This window comes from Crocodylus siamensis, chromosome 3 (assembly GCF_052110815.1).
Source record: "Crocodylus siamensis isolate JL-2025a chromosome 3, ASM5211081v1, whole genome shotgun sequence".
In the NCBI taxonomy this organism is placed as follows: Eukaryota; Metazoa; Chordata; order Crocodylia; family Crocodylidae; genus Crocodylus; species Crocodylus siamensis.
In genome coordinates, this window is record NC_143397.1 from 26,157,934 (window position 1) to 26,175,284 (window position 17,351).

The following is a 17,351-nucleotide window of genomic DNA, read 5'->3' on the forward strand; positions in this document are numbered from 1 at the left end:
AATGAAAGAAAACACCCTGAATAAATTCAACTATTACAGAATACAGCAGTTTGTTTATTTAGTAATACAGATTACTGCAAAGCCACCAACAGTGTTAGCTTCCCAGTGAATTCTGAGTCCGATACAATCCCTGGGACTGGCTGCAGCTACCTGAAAAATCAGAATCTTCCTTCCCTCATTACATTTGCATCAGGGATTATTTTTCTGGAACAATGAATTGGTTGTGAGGACAGAACCTTCCCAGGAGATGATTTAGACTGAGGAATACATTCTTACAAGGGAGAATGATCCTGGATGTTACTGTTTTCAGAACTAAACACAAAACTAATTTCTTTAATAAATTCTTCCTATGCACACAAGTGCACACAAAAGGCACTTACTCTTACATACAAATCAAATGAAATTACTGATGTACATAAACTAAACAATTTCCTCTTTCATATGAAAGAGAAAGTGATGCGATGATTTGTATTTTTCAATAATTAGAGGAATTCTAGTGATATGTTGATTATACTACACCCCATAGCAGGGACAATATTAAACCTGAAGGCAATGAAAAGGAGGCCTGGAGAGTGCAAGACAAATACTGACATCATAGTAAGTGAAGCCAACCTATAATTTAACCAGGGCTTGGTGACTGTGGTGTAGACATTTTAATTACAAAATGAAATGCTTTTGACCAGTGCCCACCAGTCTTTGCTTCCATCACTTGGGCTTTTATCTTGTAAAAAAGCAATAATTTATAATCCTAGTGGCAAATTAAGATTTCAAAATAACCTTCTCTGTGTTGTGAAGTTCTCCCCAAATTTGCGTAGCAATTAATGAAGAGCAGGCCAAAGCTAAAAGATCTAGGAAATAAAATGCATGATTTTAGGCTTGACCCAGAAGGTATTCTTTTTTGATGAGCAGAATCAGCTTAGAGGTGATCCAGTCAGATCCCTTGGCTTAACTGTAATTTTTACTCTAATAGTGTCTTATCCCATCCCCCTTTTCCCACCCGACTAGTGTTTCCAATACTTTTTTTTAAAAAACCTTCATAATGTGATGAATCCCAGCCCCATCTCTCTGCTGATATACTCATCTCCAGCAATGACCACTCTTGTTGGTATACATAGGGCTTTAATTCAAAATGCCATTTACTTAAGAATTTGTTTATATCTGTGCTTGTTTAACAAAATACTTAAGCATGTGCTAATACATTATAATAATTACATAGCACCAAAAGGGCACTAACAAAATTAACACAAATATAGGTGAAGTGAGTTAATTCACTTTGAAATTTAAATAAGTGTTTGTAACATCTTTATAGTAATTGTTCAACTATATTGAATAGTACTAACAGCTACATTTATAATGTTTAATTCCTATGAATTTAATAGAAGTTTTATCATAAGCAGTATTGCAAAACTGAACCCTAAAACCTGAAGAATTGAACCCTAAAACCTGAATGTAGGTTATAAACATATAAATGAGCAGAAGGTGCTCTTGTCCATCTCATTAATGGTATGTAATAAAATACTCATAGGGTGTGTCTACATGAGACAATTTACTATGCAGTAGACTGATGTACTGTGCAGTAAAGCATCATTGTCTACACATGCACACCATTTACCGTGCAGTAAATCAGTAAATTAGTCTACTGCAGAGTTAGCTACTACCAGTATATACAGGTAGAAAACTAACTGTGCAGTGGGTACTGCATAGCAGTACAGGTCTAGACGCTGACCAGGAGCAACTGCCTAGATGCTGACCAGGACCAAAACCAGGGGGCCACAGGAGGGAGAGAACACCCCCAGTCCTGGCACTGCTCAGCTCCTGGCTTCTGCCAAGAGCCAAGCAGAGCCATGATGGGGTAGCTCTCTGCCCCCCTGTCCTGGTGTTGCTCAGCTCCCAGCCCCCCACAGGAGCCAGGAGCCAAGCAGTGTTGGGACTGGGGAGCTCTCTACTTTCCTGTCCAGCCAGGGGCTTCCTAGGAGCTGTCCTACTTCTGGGGCAACTTACAACCAGCCCCCAGCTGCTTGGGGATTTCCTGAGCAGCTGGGAGAGCTCTCCTGGCTTGTGTGCATCAGGACCAGTCCCTGTGTTCCCTGCCAGCCCTCTGCAGGGGGCCAGAGCAAGGCAGGAGCAGTCCTTTGCCAGTCTGCTTCCATTGGGAGCATGTCTAGACATGCTCCCAGGATAGGCTTACTGTGCAGTATTTTACTGCTCAGTAAACCTTTATAACATTAATAACACATTTAGATGTGTCCGTTATATACAAAGGAAAGGTTGTTCCATGTGTTTGAGAGCAAAGGAAAATGGAGACATTCAGTGGAAGATCCCCAGCTGGTTGAACCTGCAATTGATAAAATTATGGCGATTCTACTCAGCTGCAAACTGCCCTCAATATTTTTATAGATAGCTTTCTTTCATCCTAAACTAACTCTTCCTCCACCCCCAACCCATGTTCAGTTAGTCAAAAAAGAATTGCAAGCTTCACACCAAAGAAAGGTATTGAATGCAATATGTTAAAATACAGGTTTGCAACATTTTTTTACAATGTAGCAATCCTTGTGGTAGGCTTGCTTCCTCTTAACCATATACAACCATAGACCTTATCAGACACAATCTTACGATGGGAAATACTGGAGTTCAGGTTCCTCCAGAAGTTACTCAGTGTGCATTTGATTATATTTATTCCCTAATCATCTCAATAGCCTGTCCACCTGTCTGCTCTGCCTGTCTAATGATTTGGTGAATTGTAACAGTAACTGTAATCTTACAGCTGTAATAGTTTTGGGCCCTGCCAGTCTCATTCTCAGCTGTGTATGTTGGACTCACTCCACTGATTTTATTGGACCCATAGAATAAAACCTGTCTCCACTGAAGTCAATGGCAAAACCTCTTGTGGTTTTAGGGTTTCCCTATTTATATTAAAGTGGAAGTATTTTGTGCTCTTTCTGTCTTAATTTAAAATAAAAGTCTCTTAGGTGAAGGCATGTGGCTGTAGTTTGTTCATGAAAAAACCCCGATACTCAGTATTTATCAACAGTGGGCACTGAGTTCCGCCTGGGGATTGAAAATATGCACAAGAAAGGGCAGGAATGGGAAAGGTAGTTCAGCTTACCTGCAACACAAAAATCTGACTGCTGAAAGCTGGACATACTGCATTTATAAGATGACAACTCTGTCTCTTGACAAAGATAGTATATTGATTTTGTGCTTTAGATAGACGGCCTTTTTGGGCCAGGTCTGGAGCATCTATTGATCTTATTAATGAGATCAATGAGATCTATTGATGAAAATAATTTTAGTGTCATTATTATTTAGAGGACAACATTTCTGTATTGCTCCATTTACACAATAGCTCACCCTACACTGCCCATTCTGATTTTCATGGTGACGCTATGATGTGGCTCTAAGATCAATATTTTTGTCAGTCACAGGAGCTTCAAAATCTGCTTCTCCTGCTTCCTAGAGATGTAAAATATTTTAAACTAAAGGCCATTTGAAAACAGAATAGTTTGGGCTCTTATTCACTGACATGAATAGGTGATATGTCCTTACCTAACAACTGGAAAGCTCATATCTTCCTTTCCATCAGGACCCAAAGCATATCTTAAGGACTAAATTCTGCTCTCAGTTAAACTGGAGTACATCCACCGTAATTCAACTGACAGCAGTATCAGCACTACTTGCCCAGAAATTTAAGATTTTTTTAGTAAACCCATGGGTCAAGAACTTGTTCTTCAGCTTCACTTTCAATAATAAGAATGATTAACATCAATATGGAATAGAATCTCAAAATAAAAAGTCCTAGTTTGAATCCCTGCTAGTGACATTAGGTCATAAGTTAAGTTTACTGCACATTTCAAATGCAAGGCTGGACATCTTACTTTTCTGTAAATGACAAGGTAATCATAAATGTGCCATTTTGTGAAACTTGCTGCCAGGCTATGCTGATACTGTTGCTTGGACAGCCATTTAAGCCAAATATGACTTTGTAGCATCCTATAGTTCAGCTGCATAATAAAAGTAGCTTCTTCTATTAGATGCTAAAAATAAAGCTGTAGTACAGCTTGGTTTCTATTAAAAATGCACGTGTTGTTAGTTTGCCCTTTCTTCAAGACAGTTGTCTGTGGCTCAAGTATTTTTTCTTCCTTTGCAGTTTCATAATGCATGCACCTTTCTGCTGTTCTGTTATACATATATATCTCTTTCCTCATTTTAGCACTGGGAGAACAGAAAAATGACATTAATCCCTTAAATCCAAAATCCCTAAGTATTTTCCAAATACTTATACACATTATTATCAGTAGATAGTTTTTGGGCTTTAGTTTATGGAGGAGATGATTCACAAATACTGTAGCCTCAGGACTATCTGAGTATTCACAAATAATGAATGATTACAGAAAGAACAGGACATCCAACATTGTGCTTTTAGGGTAATTGAACAATTCTGGTAAGTCCTGTTTTTACAACTTCATTAACTAAATAATGATCTACTTGAATTAGCTAACTTAAAAAATCTTTTCTTACAACTCTGAAAGTCACTATTTTGTCTTGCATTCAAATCAGACCTACATTTCCTTGATTCTAATGAACTGTACATCATTCAATTAAGAAGGTATCAGTTCTGAAACTGAATTTTAAGATCATCTTTATATTGGAAGTACCAATGCTTGTCATTCACAGGGCAGAAAAGGGAAAGTATTTAAGATTCTGAATCTACACTTGGCTTTAGGTGGCTGGATTTCTGTACACACACAGAACTCCACTGAAGTGAACATAAGTGCGAGAGTTACTTTGTGTGATTTATTGTAGAGGTACAGGCTCAGACTGAAAGATATCTGAGACAAGGACTCTTTCATTTGACTTGTTTCAGTAGAAGCTCCCCAGCACACTTTTAGATAGTTAGAAAAAGCAATGATTCTTTCTATTATTTTCTGCATCTGAAAAGCACAGATCTCCTGTGGGTTACAACTGACCCGACAATATACTCCACTATCAGTGGAAATGGCTTTAGTGCTATGGACTATGGCAGTAAGCCCATATGCCATCCAGTATGGAATGAGGTTTGCTTACAGAACTGGTTGGGATTATTTCAAAATACTTTGTCATTGGAAAATGCTGGTCATAAAAAATTAAAATGTCCATGGGAATATATTAGTTTAAAAATACTTTAATCAAGACAGATTGCTCAGATTTAGGGTGAAATTCCTAGGTAAAGGGAAAGACCTACACCAGAGCAGCTATTTGTCTGCAGTTTGGCCCTTCACTTGAGATGTGGGAGGGCCCAGTCCATACCCCAGCTCTGCTGGATTGAACAAGGGAGTGCTATTTCCCAAGTAAGCATCTTAACTAATGAACTATGGATTCTGGCTCAGTGAATATTTATTTATACAAAGAAGCACACCCCCAGCAGGAGAGATTGAGATAAACTAGTCATAGCAGAGGTGATAGTTTGGCAGCTGGAGCACTCAAATGGTGCATGGGAGACTTGGTGTGGCAGGCCACTGTTTGTGCCTGCCACTTTAAGGGCCCGGAGTTAGCAGCTACCAGGTGCCTGATGAGGGCAGCCATTTTGAATCTGGGGCTGCCCATATAAACAGGGCACTTCTGTTGCTGGAAGCCAGGCAACAACATTGCCTGGCTGGAGGGCTGCTGTTATCATCTGGAGGTAAGGGAGGAGATGTAGGGGATGGTAAAGAGGCTCCTGGTCCTGGGCATGACCTAAAACTGTACCCTGCCAGGAGTGGGTGGCCTGGTGGGGCTCCCAGTGGTGCAGGAACTCCCAGGAAATGCCAGGCCAGTTACCACCCCAGTGAAAGGCAGGTTGGGCTGCCTTAACACCAGCCCTGACAACTGGGTGGGTTACCCCTTGTTGGATGATCAGGAAGGTAGACCCCATGGAGAAAGAGTAAGGGCCATAGACTCAGGCCTGTCTGGACTTCCCCTTACTGGACCATGCTTGGGCCAGGACTGAAAGAGTTGAAGGGCCAGGGGCCCACTGCAAGGGATGCCCAAGAGCTGTGTGCCTGGGGTTCTGACTGGCCTGGAGATGGGCCAGGGCTAGTGAGCCAAAGGTCTCAGGGGGACCTCAGCTGAAGGGGAATCAGTTCAGGGAGCTATGTTGCCTGGTTTGAAGGTGGAAGAGACTGTCTGAGGAGAGGAACCCAGGTGGGGGTTCAGTAATAGGATTCTGGGGCCCAGTGTGGAGGGCCAGTGATTATAATAACATCTGGATGCCATCAGTGAGGCTTGGGCTGTGGTGTAGGGAAGGAAAGGAGCTGCAGATAGTGCCCCCTGGCATTGGGGCAGGAAGTAGGCAGCCTCCCACTTAATTACATCTTTAATTAATTAACAACAAGGTGTGGTGGGTGAGAATGTGGGTGGTTAACCCAGAAAAGGTGGGTGGGTCATTGTTAAATTGGCCCTGAGAAGGCCTTCTGTTACACTTGGGTTCAAGAACTTCACTAAAGAACAGTGACTTGAACATGAATCTCTTATAAGTCAAGTGCCCCAACCACTGGCACATTGATCATTGGAGACTTTTTTTTCTGTTTAGAAAAATTCCAAAGGTCTTGACTTGTCCCACGCAGGAGTGGGAAGACTTCTGACATTTCAAGAAGTTTTAACAGAGGGGAAATCCATTTCCTGCCTAGCTCTGTTTGCTCATTCTCTTACTCAATTCAAAAATCACAGGAGCAGATGCAGTATAATACAACTATTGGTTGGGGTTTTGAGGCCAAGGTAACATGAAGTGTTTGCTTTCTGCTGAGGGGGTGGTACTTTCCTGGCACAACTTTTTTTTCAACTGTCACTTCAAGAATCAACAACCCTGGTTAACTGTAAAAAGGTACCATCACAGCATAATTTGTATCTCCAGAAATCCAGGAGTAATGACAGTCTGTTTACCTGAAAAAAATTTGCCAGGATCTATTTTAGTTAAGTTACCTGATAACGTACCTTTCTTCAAGTCAGGTTAGGTAGCACACGTGAATATTAGCCATACTCATTGGTAGAAATACTTTGACTTCTGCGTGTTCTCTGTTATTGCCAACATCTGTTTCAAGCATTCAACAGCATAGATGCATAAAAGCACAATCCTTGCACCAGGGAGTTTGTAACTGAAGGTCCTGATCACTGATGCCAGGTGGTCTGCATCCTTGCAGCCTTGTATGCATGTGTAGCCAAGTGTACGATCAGAACCCCCATACAGATTGGGAAGGGGGGGAAATGGAGTAAGCAAGAGCATTACAAGAATAAAATCATGAAGGTTGCACGTGGATTGCCACATAATGAAATGCACGTTAAACATTTTGGTCTTGCCCTGGCCCAAACAGACAAACTAAAAAGAGTTATCAACCACTGTGGCATTGCCGACTCTTGCAGCATTTGGTGGTTTGTTTGTTTCCCCCCCCCCCAAGGTGTTATCTGTGTAATAACACAGAACTCTCCATTTTCATTTAAAAATAAATGTCTCTGACTCTCTGGTTAAAGGGAATTTTTTTTTTTTAATTTTTGAAAATATGATCCCAAATTAATTGGTGGGGGTTTTTTTTTTTTAAAAAAAATAATGCTATTTTTTTTCTGAGGCCTGGCTATTACTTCTTGAATGTTTGGTGTTGCAGTACTGCTGCTGTTTTTGCTTAATCTCTGTGAGCCTGCTCTATAATTCATGGTCTCATGAACTTAAACTGCACTATCTTCATATTCTGACTGTCAAATGTATTGGCATAAATTGAGAAATTCTGACCAGGGCTCTAAAAACAACGGTCTATTTCCTCAGCTGCTGTAAGCTGGCACAGCTATTTCATATTCAATGGAGTTACATAGAAGTAAACCAGTTGAGGAGCTGGCCCCTACAATGAATTCATGAAAACCCTTCCAAAAATACATAGTGACACAGGAAAACCAGAACGTAGTTACAAATAACGCTGTTTTTAGCTAGTGAGCACCTCACTTACCACCGAGAAGGGATTAACAGCTGAATATAAAGCTGCAATCATTTAGTGTTCAAAGAATGGCTTTTATTATCAGTGAGACTCACTCAGAGCTTGTATTTTTCCCAGAGTCTTCACCTGGGCAGGATATTTTCAAATGTCTTTGGTTAGGTCCATTTGGCACTATATAAAAACCAGCTACAAAACTGTAAGCATCGCAGCGTGCGACAAAAACAAACACGAGTCTTGACTACAGTGAAGCTTTTTGTCGGAGCATAATTGCAGAGCTGCAGCTGTATCTGTGCAAGCTATTCATGCAAAAAGTGACTAATGCAGCTTGATCACCTCTCACAGTCTGCTGTGGGTTTTAATAGCTCGTGAAATGATTTAAGTGAAGAGCTGCTAGGGAAACTCAAATTACTGATGTAATTATGTAACTAAAGGTCTGACTGACATAGGCTCTGAACTGAAGCCTGGAAAAATCATGAGACTGACTTTAACAATCGTGAGATTTTTTTACACAATAGTAAAACTGGGGTTCTTCTTATTTTCCTTCTGGGTTCTGTGGGGTATGCTCAAGGCATGTTTTCCAGCTTTTTATTTATTTATTTTTGCAATTATGAGGGTAGAAATGGGGTTTTCTTTAAAATGAAATTGGAGATTTCTATGTAATCACTTACTCTAGAAGCTGGTTCTTTAAGAAAAACACCAACTATTTTAAGATTTGTGATATAATTGTAAGTGCAGGCAATACTTATGTAGCTCAATGAAAAGTCCAATTAAATGAGTCATTTAAAGATTTCCAGAAAGCGCTTCCTACAAACAGACCTTAAGCCAAGCTAGGTGAGAATTTAAATGTTCAGCACCTCTGAAAATCTGATCATTTCTGCTTAAGAGCCTAATGTAGATACTTGAGAACCTAACTTCAGGTCCTAATGTTAAGGGAGAAATGTTTCAGATTTGTAAGACTGTATTCTTGAACAGCCTCAGAAAATTGAACCCAAAGCAATAGTGGTTGCACCACATCTTAGAAATAACTCCAGATCCTTCAACTAGATCTATATGGGGAAAGGTATCTGCCCATGCAACATACAGGACAACGTTGCCTATCTTGAACATAAAAAAACAATTGTTACGATAAGAAACTGCAGTATTTGGGACATATAAATAAGTACTCACAAATATTTCAAAAACCTTTGTAGAAGGTTGATATATACAGCAAAATGTCAATGTTTATATTGAGATGGTCCCAAGTCTAAAAATTTAGCTTTACACTTCAACCATCACAAAATTCAGTGACCCTTGTTCCTTCATAAAATAAGGGCCAGATATTTAGCTGATATAAATTCATACACAATTATTTTTTAGCTGTGCAAAGGAAATGGAGCTAAAATGGTTTATACATACTTATAATCATGTTCCAGAGTAGCTTGTAAAGCTTGGATTCAGATTGGGATCTGAAATCCAAGCAACTTTAATTCAGGGGACATTCAGTGAAGGTCTATCTTTATAAAGACATATTAAAAAGAAGGTATCTCACCTCTAAGCCATGTACTGTGGTTGGTCCTTGTAAAAACACAAAGAGATGTGGTGGTTACTAGAGGTCAATGTATATCACATGTGTAGCCATTAGTCTCCCCTCCAGGAAATGACTGTGAGAAGGGCATGTTACTCAATGTGTCATTTAAAGGAAATCAGAAATGAAGGCCTGGTAAAAGTAATGCTTGAAATATTTGATTCAAGTTATACCACAACTGAGCATTTTTCATAAACAAGTAAACTAAGCAAAGCAGCCAGCCGTCCCACATTTTCTACAATAGGTGAAGGCATCACATTATTTTTAATTCTGCTCTGTGCAGATGGGTAATGCAAGTATGGCCTAGGACTTGAGCAGGGTTTGCACGATGCGTCAGCAATCCATGCCCACTTACAAGAGTTTCACCTTGAATGAATTAAGTAATAAATGGGGAAAAAGACTCACTGTCTTTTGTAGTATGTCTCCGAAATCGTTCCAGGTCCACTTTAGGGGGTCTGCTGGGCTTCTGAGGAGCAGGACCCACCGTAAAGGCGGGAGGCAATGTTTTCCGTTTCGGGGTGGTGGAACTCTTGTCCCCATCTTCTTTTTCACTGAAACTGCTTGACGGTCCTGCTCCAGCAAGCCTGACGGCTGGCTTGGGGAATTTAGGGGGAACTGAACCTGAATCTTCCTGGTTCATTTTACTGAGAAAAATACTCTTGGCAATACCAGTCCTCTTTTCTTCAGTCTTTTCCTCACCAGTTTTTGGGAAGCTCGGAGCTGGAACAATCCGACTGCCAACAGGTTTCAGAGCCACATTGGGAAAATGGCCAGCTGTAGAATCTGGGCTGTTATTGCTATTTTCCTCTTTTTCCTTTGCTGTCCTAAACGAGTGACCTTTTGGTCTGGGTCCTATCTGGCCTGGAGGTCCCTTATGCAGAAAAACATTTCTATTGGATGCGTCTTCATTGTGGGAGGTATCAGGGGCCAGAAGAGGCTTTTGGCCAAGAGGTGGTTTGGGGAAAGGAAGCTTCGGGTCATTTTCCTGTGATGCAGCAGCAAACTTTTCTTTCTTCCCAGCTATTTTGGGGAACCCAGGTTTTGGCTCACTCTCATGCTGTGGTACAGAATTCAAAGGTGGCTTAGGCCCCAGCACAGGCTTTAAGTCATGGTCCTGGGTGTTTGAGCCAAGGTACTTGTTTCCAGGAGGTTTGGGAAACACTGGCTTTGGCTCCTCTTTTCCCAGGTCACTAGGCTTGGACCCCAAAGGCTTGGGGAATCCAGGTCTTCCGTTATCTTCTCTGTTAGCTGCATGAGGTGGAGTCCCAAACCTGTGTGCCACTGGGCTATGTTTCAAATATGGAGGCTTTGGATCCTTTTCTGTCTTATCATCAATAGGAGGTTTTATTCCTAATGGAGGTTTAGGAGATGCAGACTTGGGGAAGGCGTGGGGCCCGGAAGGAGGTCCTGCGTTCCCATGACTGGTAAACTTCTCAAGTGCAGCTTTTCTAGCCTGTAGTCCTGAAGACTGCTCTGGGAGTCGGAAGGGTCGACTGTTAACCAAAACATCCTCTGCTGGGTTGTTACCAGTATTGAATTTCGCCATGAGGGACTTCACATCTGCCTTGCCATCCTGCAGATGCAAAGAACAAGGCAAGAAAAAAAAGAAGAGACAGCAACAAATGAGAAGTCTTAGTCACAATGTTCACATATACTGTACAATGAAGGATTTCCTGGTCTGAGGCTTTTAGTAATGTTGATTGGTTGGGGAGCTATTGTAGCATGTCTTCCTGTATGGCTAAAGAAGTTGAGTGTTTTGTTCTCAGTTTTGTGGTTAAAACAATTTTTCAAAGTTTTCAGTGCACGTTGATTTTTAATGATGGATCCTACACTGGCTGTACTTACTGTCATTTTTGTCCTCCTTTCTTAATTGCAAAACCTGGAAGCAACACTTGTTTTACATAAGCATAATAAACCTCTCCAACTTTGAAAATAGTAGTCCAAAATAAAAATTGGACTTGTCAGTCAAGCTAGGTTGGGCTCCCTGAAATTTGTATTGCATTTGTGTTATTTTTGAATTTGTGTACTTTTGCCTTCCATGTTACTGTACTAAGGCACATGAGCTGTCTATTCACCCATGAATAATTTGAACAATTTATTTCTGGATCAGGTTTTCTGAATTTTTAATATCATTGGCCAATTTAGCCCTTTCAAACAATTTGTTCATTGTACTGTGCTAGAACTTTTAAATAACATAAAAAACAAACAAATGTGAGAGTCTCATATATGAATCCAGGTAGTCACACAGACCTCAGCCTCACTTGTATAATACCCCAATGTTATCTTAATCCATCTTTTTCTTTTTATACAGCAGAGGGAAGAAGCTGACAATCATTATAGATATAATCAGATTTAAGTTAACTACTGCTGCTGGGTAGCAGCCACCCTCACCCATCCACCCACACATATACTTGAGACTGCTTGTCGGTTTCCAAAAGTAGTGGTTTACCTAACATGAACAGAAAATTAGGTGTCAGAAATGAAAATCAAGAATCCACAGTTCTGACTGTACTCTTTAACACTATATTACTTACTGTCATATTACAGATATTTTAAAAACTCAGAACCCTAGTGATCAAACATGTTAAAAGTCTGCCCTTTGAAGCTTAAACACTTCAGATACTTGTACTTAGGCATCATATACATGTATATCAGGTACCTGGACACACCACCACCACCACCCCGGATATATATATATACCTTGTGTGTGTGTGTGTGTGTGTGTGTATCTATCTATCTCCAGGTACCTGATATATATATCAGAATTGTCTGGCCAATAGATTCCTTTAATTCAATCCTGGTAGCTTTTTAATTGATTCTGTTACGCTGTTAATCCTTCCAATAAAAAAAAATGTTCATGGTATTATAAATTATCATAATGTGAAGCTCATCAACAGGAGTAATTGACAGAATCTTACCATGGCTCTTAGAGACTATGGAAGTCTTTCCGGTAATAAAGACATTTTCTTGTTGCAAGCTAAGGTTTTGATGAATTAATACTTCCAGAACCTCTTTTATTAAAAAGAAACCATATAACACATCTAAATCCTACCAAAACATGCATTGTTACAAATACACTCCTTGTTAGTGCAAGATAAAATAGTTCTGCCTGCTTTAGGGCAACTTTGTTTTCTAATAGCAAAAGAAAAGTGTTTCTGATATTCCATTTGCTTTAAATTACTAAGGCTCTTGTTACATGGTAATTTTAGGCAGCTTCTGAAGCTCTTAATTCTATATTGGCTTCATGTTAATACCTTTTAAGTAGCTTAAAGTACCCCACCCAGTGCCTCTGCCCCCAGGACCTGGATACATACCCCAGCAGAGCCGGATGGCTGGAGCTCAAGAGTTGCCTATTAATCCCACCCTATACTTTCAAAATAACTGTACCGTCTTGTACCAGAATATAGCCTGAACAGAAGCGACTTAAATGGCTCAAGTTTACTCTGACTGAAAATACTGGGAATTCTGAAATGTCTTTTTACTGGAAACACTATTAGGCCCTCAGTCATGATTTCCTCTCTCTGCATGCAGAAACACACACTCGCACTCCATTTTCCATTCTTTCACAGGCATTAGGGCTGGAAAAGGCCTCGGAAGATCAGAGTCCAGCCCCCTTTGTAACACCAGAAGATAATTTTGTTGTGAGTTTCCATTGTAATTGTTCTTTTTTCAAGCAAACAGAAGCACTAGATCAATCAAAGGAATGAGGTAATTTTATTCATAGATTCATAGATATTAGGGCTGGAAGGGACCTCGGAAGATCATCGAGTCCAGACCCCTGCTCAAAGGCAGGGAATCAGCTGGGGTCATAGCAAGATAAGCATTCAATTTTTTCTTGAAGGTGTTCAATGTAGGTGCTTGAACCACCTCCGATCGCAGGCTATTCCAGACCTTGGGGGATCGGACAGTAAAGAAATTCTTCCTTATGCCCAGCCTGAAATGGGTCTTGCAGTAATTTATGACCATTCAACCCCATCATCCCTTGGGGCGCTCTGGTGAACAAAAGTTCCCCCAGATACTGGTGGTCAACCCTGTTTAACTTATAGGTGGCCATCAGGTCACCCCTGAGCCTGCGCTTTTCCAGGCTAAAGAGTCCCATAGATCTCAGCCTGTCGTCATAAGGTCTGTTTTCCTGATCCCTGATCATGCGTGTGGCTCTTCTCTGGACTCTCTCAACCTTCTCCACATCCTTTTTAAATTGTGGGGCCCAAAACTGGATGCAGTACTCCAGCTGTGGCCTCACCAAGGCTGAGTACAAGGGGAGAATGACGTCCTGGGATTTGCTTGAAAAGCATCTATGGATGCAAGCCAGCGTTTTGCTCATTTTACTAGCCACAGCATTGCATTGAGGGCTCATGTTCATCTTGTGGTCAATGATGACCCCCAAGTCTCTTTCTTCTATAGTGCTAGCCAGCATAGCACTGCCAAGCCTATAAGGATGCTGCAGGTTTTTTTCCCCCAGGTGGAGAACCTTGCATTTTTCAGTGTTAAATACCATCAGGTTTTTGTCCTCTCATTTGCTGACCCTGTCCAGGTCAGCTTGGATCACCAGCCTATCTTCTGGTGTGGGTGCTTTGCCCCAAAGTTTGGTGTCATCGGCAAACTTGGCCAGTCCGCTCCTGACTCCAATGTCCACATCATTAATGAAGATGTTGAACAATATGGGTCCAAGGACAGAGCCTTGGGGGACCCTACTGGTCACAGGGCACCATGACGATTGACCACCACCCTTTGGGTCCAACCACAGAGCCAATTTCCCAGCCAGCAGATCGTGGTGGACCCAAGGCCACGATTGGCCAGTTTTGCCAAGAGGTCATCATGGGATATGAGATCAAAAGCTTTTTTGAAGTCAAGATATATGACATTAATCTCCTCTTCCTCATCCAGGTGATAGGTCACTTGGTCATAGAAGGAAATGATATTGGTCAAGGAAGACCTACCCGCAACAGACCCGTGTTGGCTATTCCTCAGGATGTTGGCATCAGCCAGTCCATTAAGGATGGCCTCTTTAATAAACTTTTCTAAGATCTTCCCTGGGATAGAGGTCAGGCTGATGGGCCTGTAGTTTCCTGGATCCACTTTCCTCCCTTTCTTGAAGATAGGCAGCACATTGGCCTTGTTCCAGTCTTAGGGCACTACACCAGAGCAAACTCTGACACCCACAAAAGATTTGATCCTTAAAGCAAGCAAAGAACCACCTAAGAACTCATGAAAAATACATACAAACCTAATCTACAAGGCCAAATCCATTTTCTCCTTCTGCATGTATTTCCCACCTGTGAAGTCTTTCCTTATTTCTTCCATCTCTATGCAGCCAAAAAACTGACAGGTTCACTTTTAAAATATATCAAAACCTGGCAAAGCTGCCTAGTTTAGATGATCAGCTGAATTTCAGAGAAAAAAGTATATTATCAATTCTAGGAAAAATACAATCTTCCCCAGTGGGTTCTTTAACATAATGAAAGACCCACAATGCAGCTACTAGCTAATAAAGCAAACCCTTTCCCAGTGACAGAACAGATAAGGCACTGGAAAGAAAGAGTCAAGAAAAATAGCAAACTGAAAGTGATAGGAAAATGTAGATCTGAAATGCAATTTGTCCAATAAGGGCTTGATCCTGGGAGGTTCTGAGAACTAGACAATGGGGGGGGGGAGCTTAGTTATTGGCAGAAGGACTGAGTAGGATTCTCTTAGATCATAGAACATGAGAGTTGGAAGGAACCTCAGGAGGTCATTTAGTCCAACCCACTGCTCAAAGCAGGACCAGCCCTAACTATCTCATAGCAGTCAAGGCTTTGTCTACTCGGGTCTTAAAAACCTCCAAGGATGGAAACTCCTCCCTGGGTACCCTGGTCCAGTGTTTTACTACCCTCCTCATGAGAAAGTTCTTTCTAATATCTAACCTAAACTTCCCTTGCTGCAATTTCATAAATTCATAGATTCATAGATTTAGGGTTGGAAGGGACCTCAAGAGATCATTGAGTCCAACCCCCTGCATAGGCAGGAAAGTGTGCTGGGTTCAGATGACCCCAGCCAGAAGCCTATCTAACCTCCTCTTGAAGACCCCCAGGGTAGGGGAGAGCACCACCTCCCTTGGGAGCCCATTCCAGATTTTGGCCACTCAAACTGTGAAGAAGTTTTTCCTAATGTCCAGACTAAATCTGCTGTCTGCTAGCTTATGGCCATTATTTCTTGTAACTCCCAGGGGCGCCTTGGTGAGTAGAGCCGCATCAATTCCCTTCTGCACCTCCATGATGAATTTATAGGCAGCCACAAGGTCACCTCTTAACCTTCTCTTGCAGAGGCTGAAGGGGTCCAGGTGCCCTAGTCTCTCCTCATAGGGCTTGGCCAGCAAGCCCTTAACCATACAAGTGGCCCTTCTCCGGACCCTCTTCAGGTTATCCACATCCCTCCCTCTTAAAGTGTGGCGCCCAAAACTGGACACAGTATTCCAATTGCAGTCTGACCAGTGCCCGATAGAGGGGAAGTATCACCTCCTTGGTTCTGTTTGTCATGCATCTGCTGATGCATGATAAAGTGCAGTTAGCTTTGCTGATGACTTTGTCATGCTCACGACCCATGTTCATCTTGGAGTCCACTAGGACTCCGAGATCCCTTTCCAATTCTGTGCTACCGAGCAGGTCATTTCCTAGGCAGTAGATGTGCTGGACATTTTTCCTCCCTAGGTGCAGCGCTTTGCATTTCTTCTTGTTAAATTGCATTCTATTGTTTTCTGCCCATTTGTCCAACCTGCCCAGGTTCGCCTGTAGTTGTTCCCTGCCCTCCGGTGTGTCCACTTCTCCCCACAGTTTTGTATCATCCACAAGCTTGGACACAGTATACTTCACTCCCTTATCCAAGCCACTGATGAAGACATTGAAGAGTATTGGTCCAAGGACCGAGCCCTGCAGGACCCCACTGCCCACGTCCTTCCAGGTCGATACCAACCCATCCACCACCACTCTCTGGGTACGACCCTCTAGCCAATTTGCCGCCCACCAGACTGTGTAATCATCCAAGTCACAGCTTCTTAATTTGTTCACTGGTATAGGGTGGGATACCATATCAAAGGCCTTCCTGAAGTCTAAGTAAATGATATTCACCTCTACTCCTGCGTCCAGGTATTTTGTAACCTGGTCATAAAAAGAGACTAGATTAGTCAGGCATGATCTACCTGCTACAAACCCGTGCTGGTTTCCCCTCGGCATAATTTTTCCTGCTGGGCTGTCACATATATGAGCCTTAATAATCTTTTCAAAGACTTTACCAAGGATGGAGATAAGATTGATTAACCTGTAGTTGCTTGGATCCTCCTTCCTCCCCTTCTTGAAAATAGGGACCACATTGGCCCTTTTCCAGTCCTCCAGGACCTGGCCCATGTGCCATGAGTGCTCAAATATTCTTGCCAGTGGCTATGCAATGACATCAGCCAGTGTCTTCAGTACCCTTGGATGGAGCTCATCTGGGCCTGCCGACTTGACCACATCCAGTTCTTCCAAGTGACTCTGCACTGTCTCAGGGTCAACGCTTGGTGGTCTGGCACCCTGCTGTTGTCTCTCTATGATCCCATTGTGAGACTTGTCTTGCCCCTCGTTTAGGAACACTGAGGCAAAGAACTCATTGAGGAGTTCAGCCTTGTCCCCCCTCCCCTTCTGCTACCAATTGCTTTTGCCTGTTCAGTAGTGGCCCTGAGCCTTCCTTTTACTCCCTATATATCTGAAAAAAAAAATTGTTATCCTTGACTTGGGATGCCATCCTCAGCTCCATGGTAGCTTTGGCCTTTCTAGCTGCCTCCCTACAACCGCGAGCTGAGGAGGCATTACTCCTCTTTAGTAATTTCTCCCTGTTTC

The 17,351-nt window shown here is 41.9% G+C and overlaps 1 protein-coding gene across 3 annotated transcripts in view; it reads right to left on the reverse strand.

The window, feature by feature from the left end:
- FYB1 (FYN binding protein 1) overlaps window positions 1-17,351 on the reverse strand; it is an 89,579-nt gene that overhangs the window by 57,311 nt on the left and 14,917 nt on the right. For all 3 annotated transcript variants that reach the window (XM_090037981.1, XM_090037982.1, XM_090037979.1), the window contains exon 2: window positions 9,907-11,074. In XM_090037981.1, the coding sequence (XP_089894107.1) occupies window positions 9,907-11,047 (1,141 nt within the window). In that variant the 5' untranslated portion in view covers window positions 11,048-11,074. The remainder of the gene's footprint in view (window positions 1-9,906; window positions 11,075-17,351) is intronic.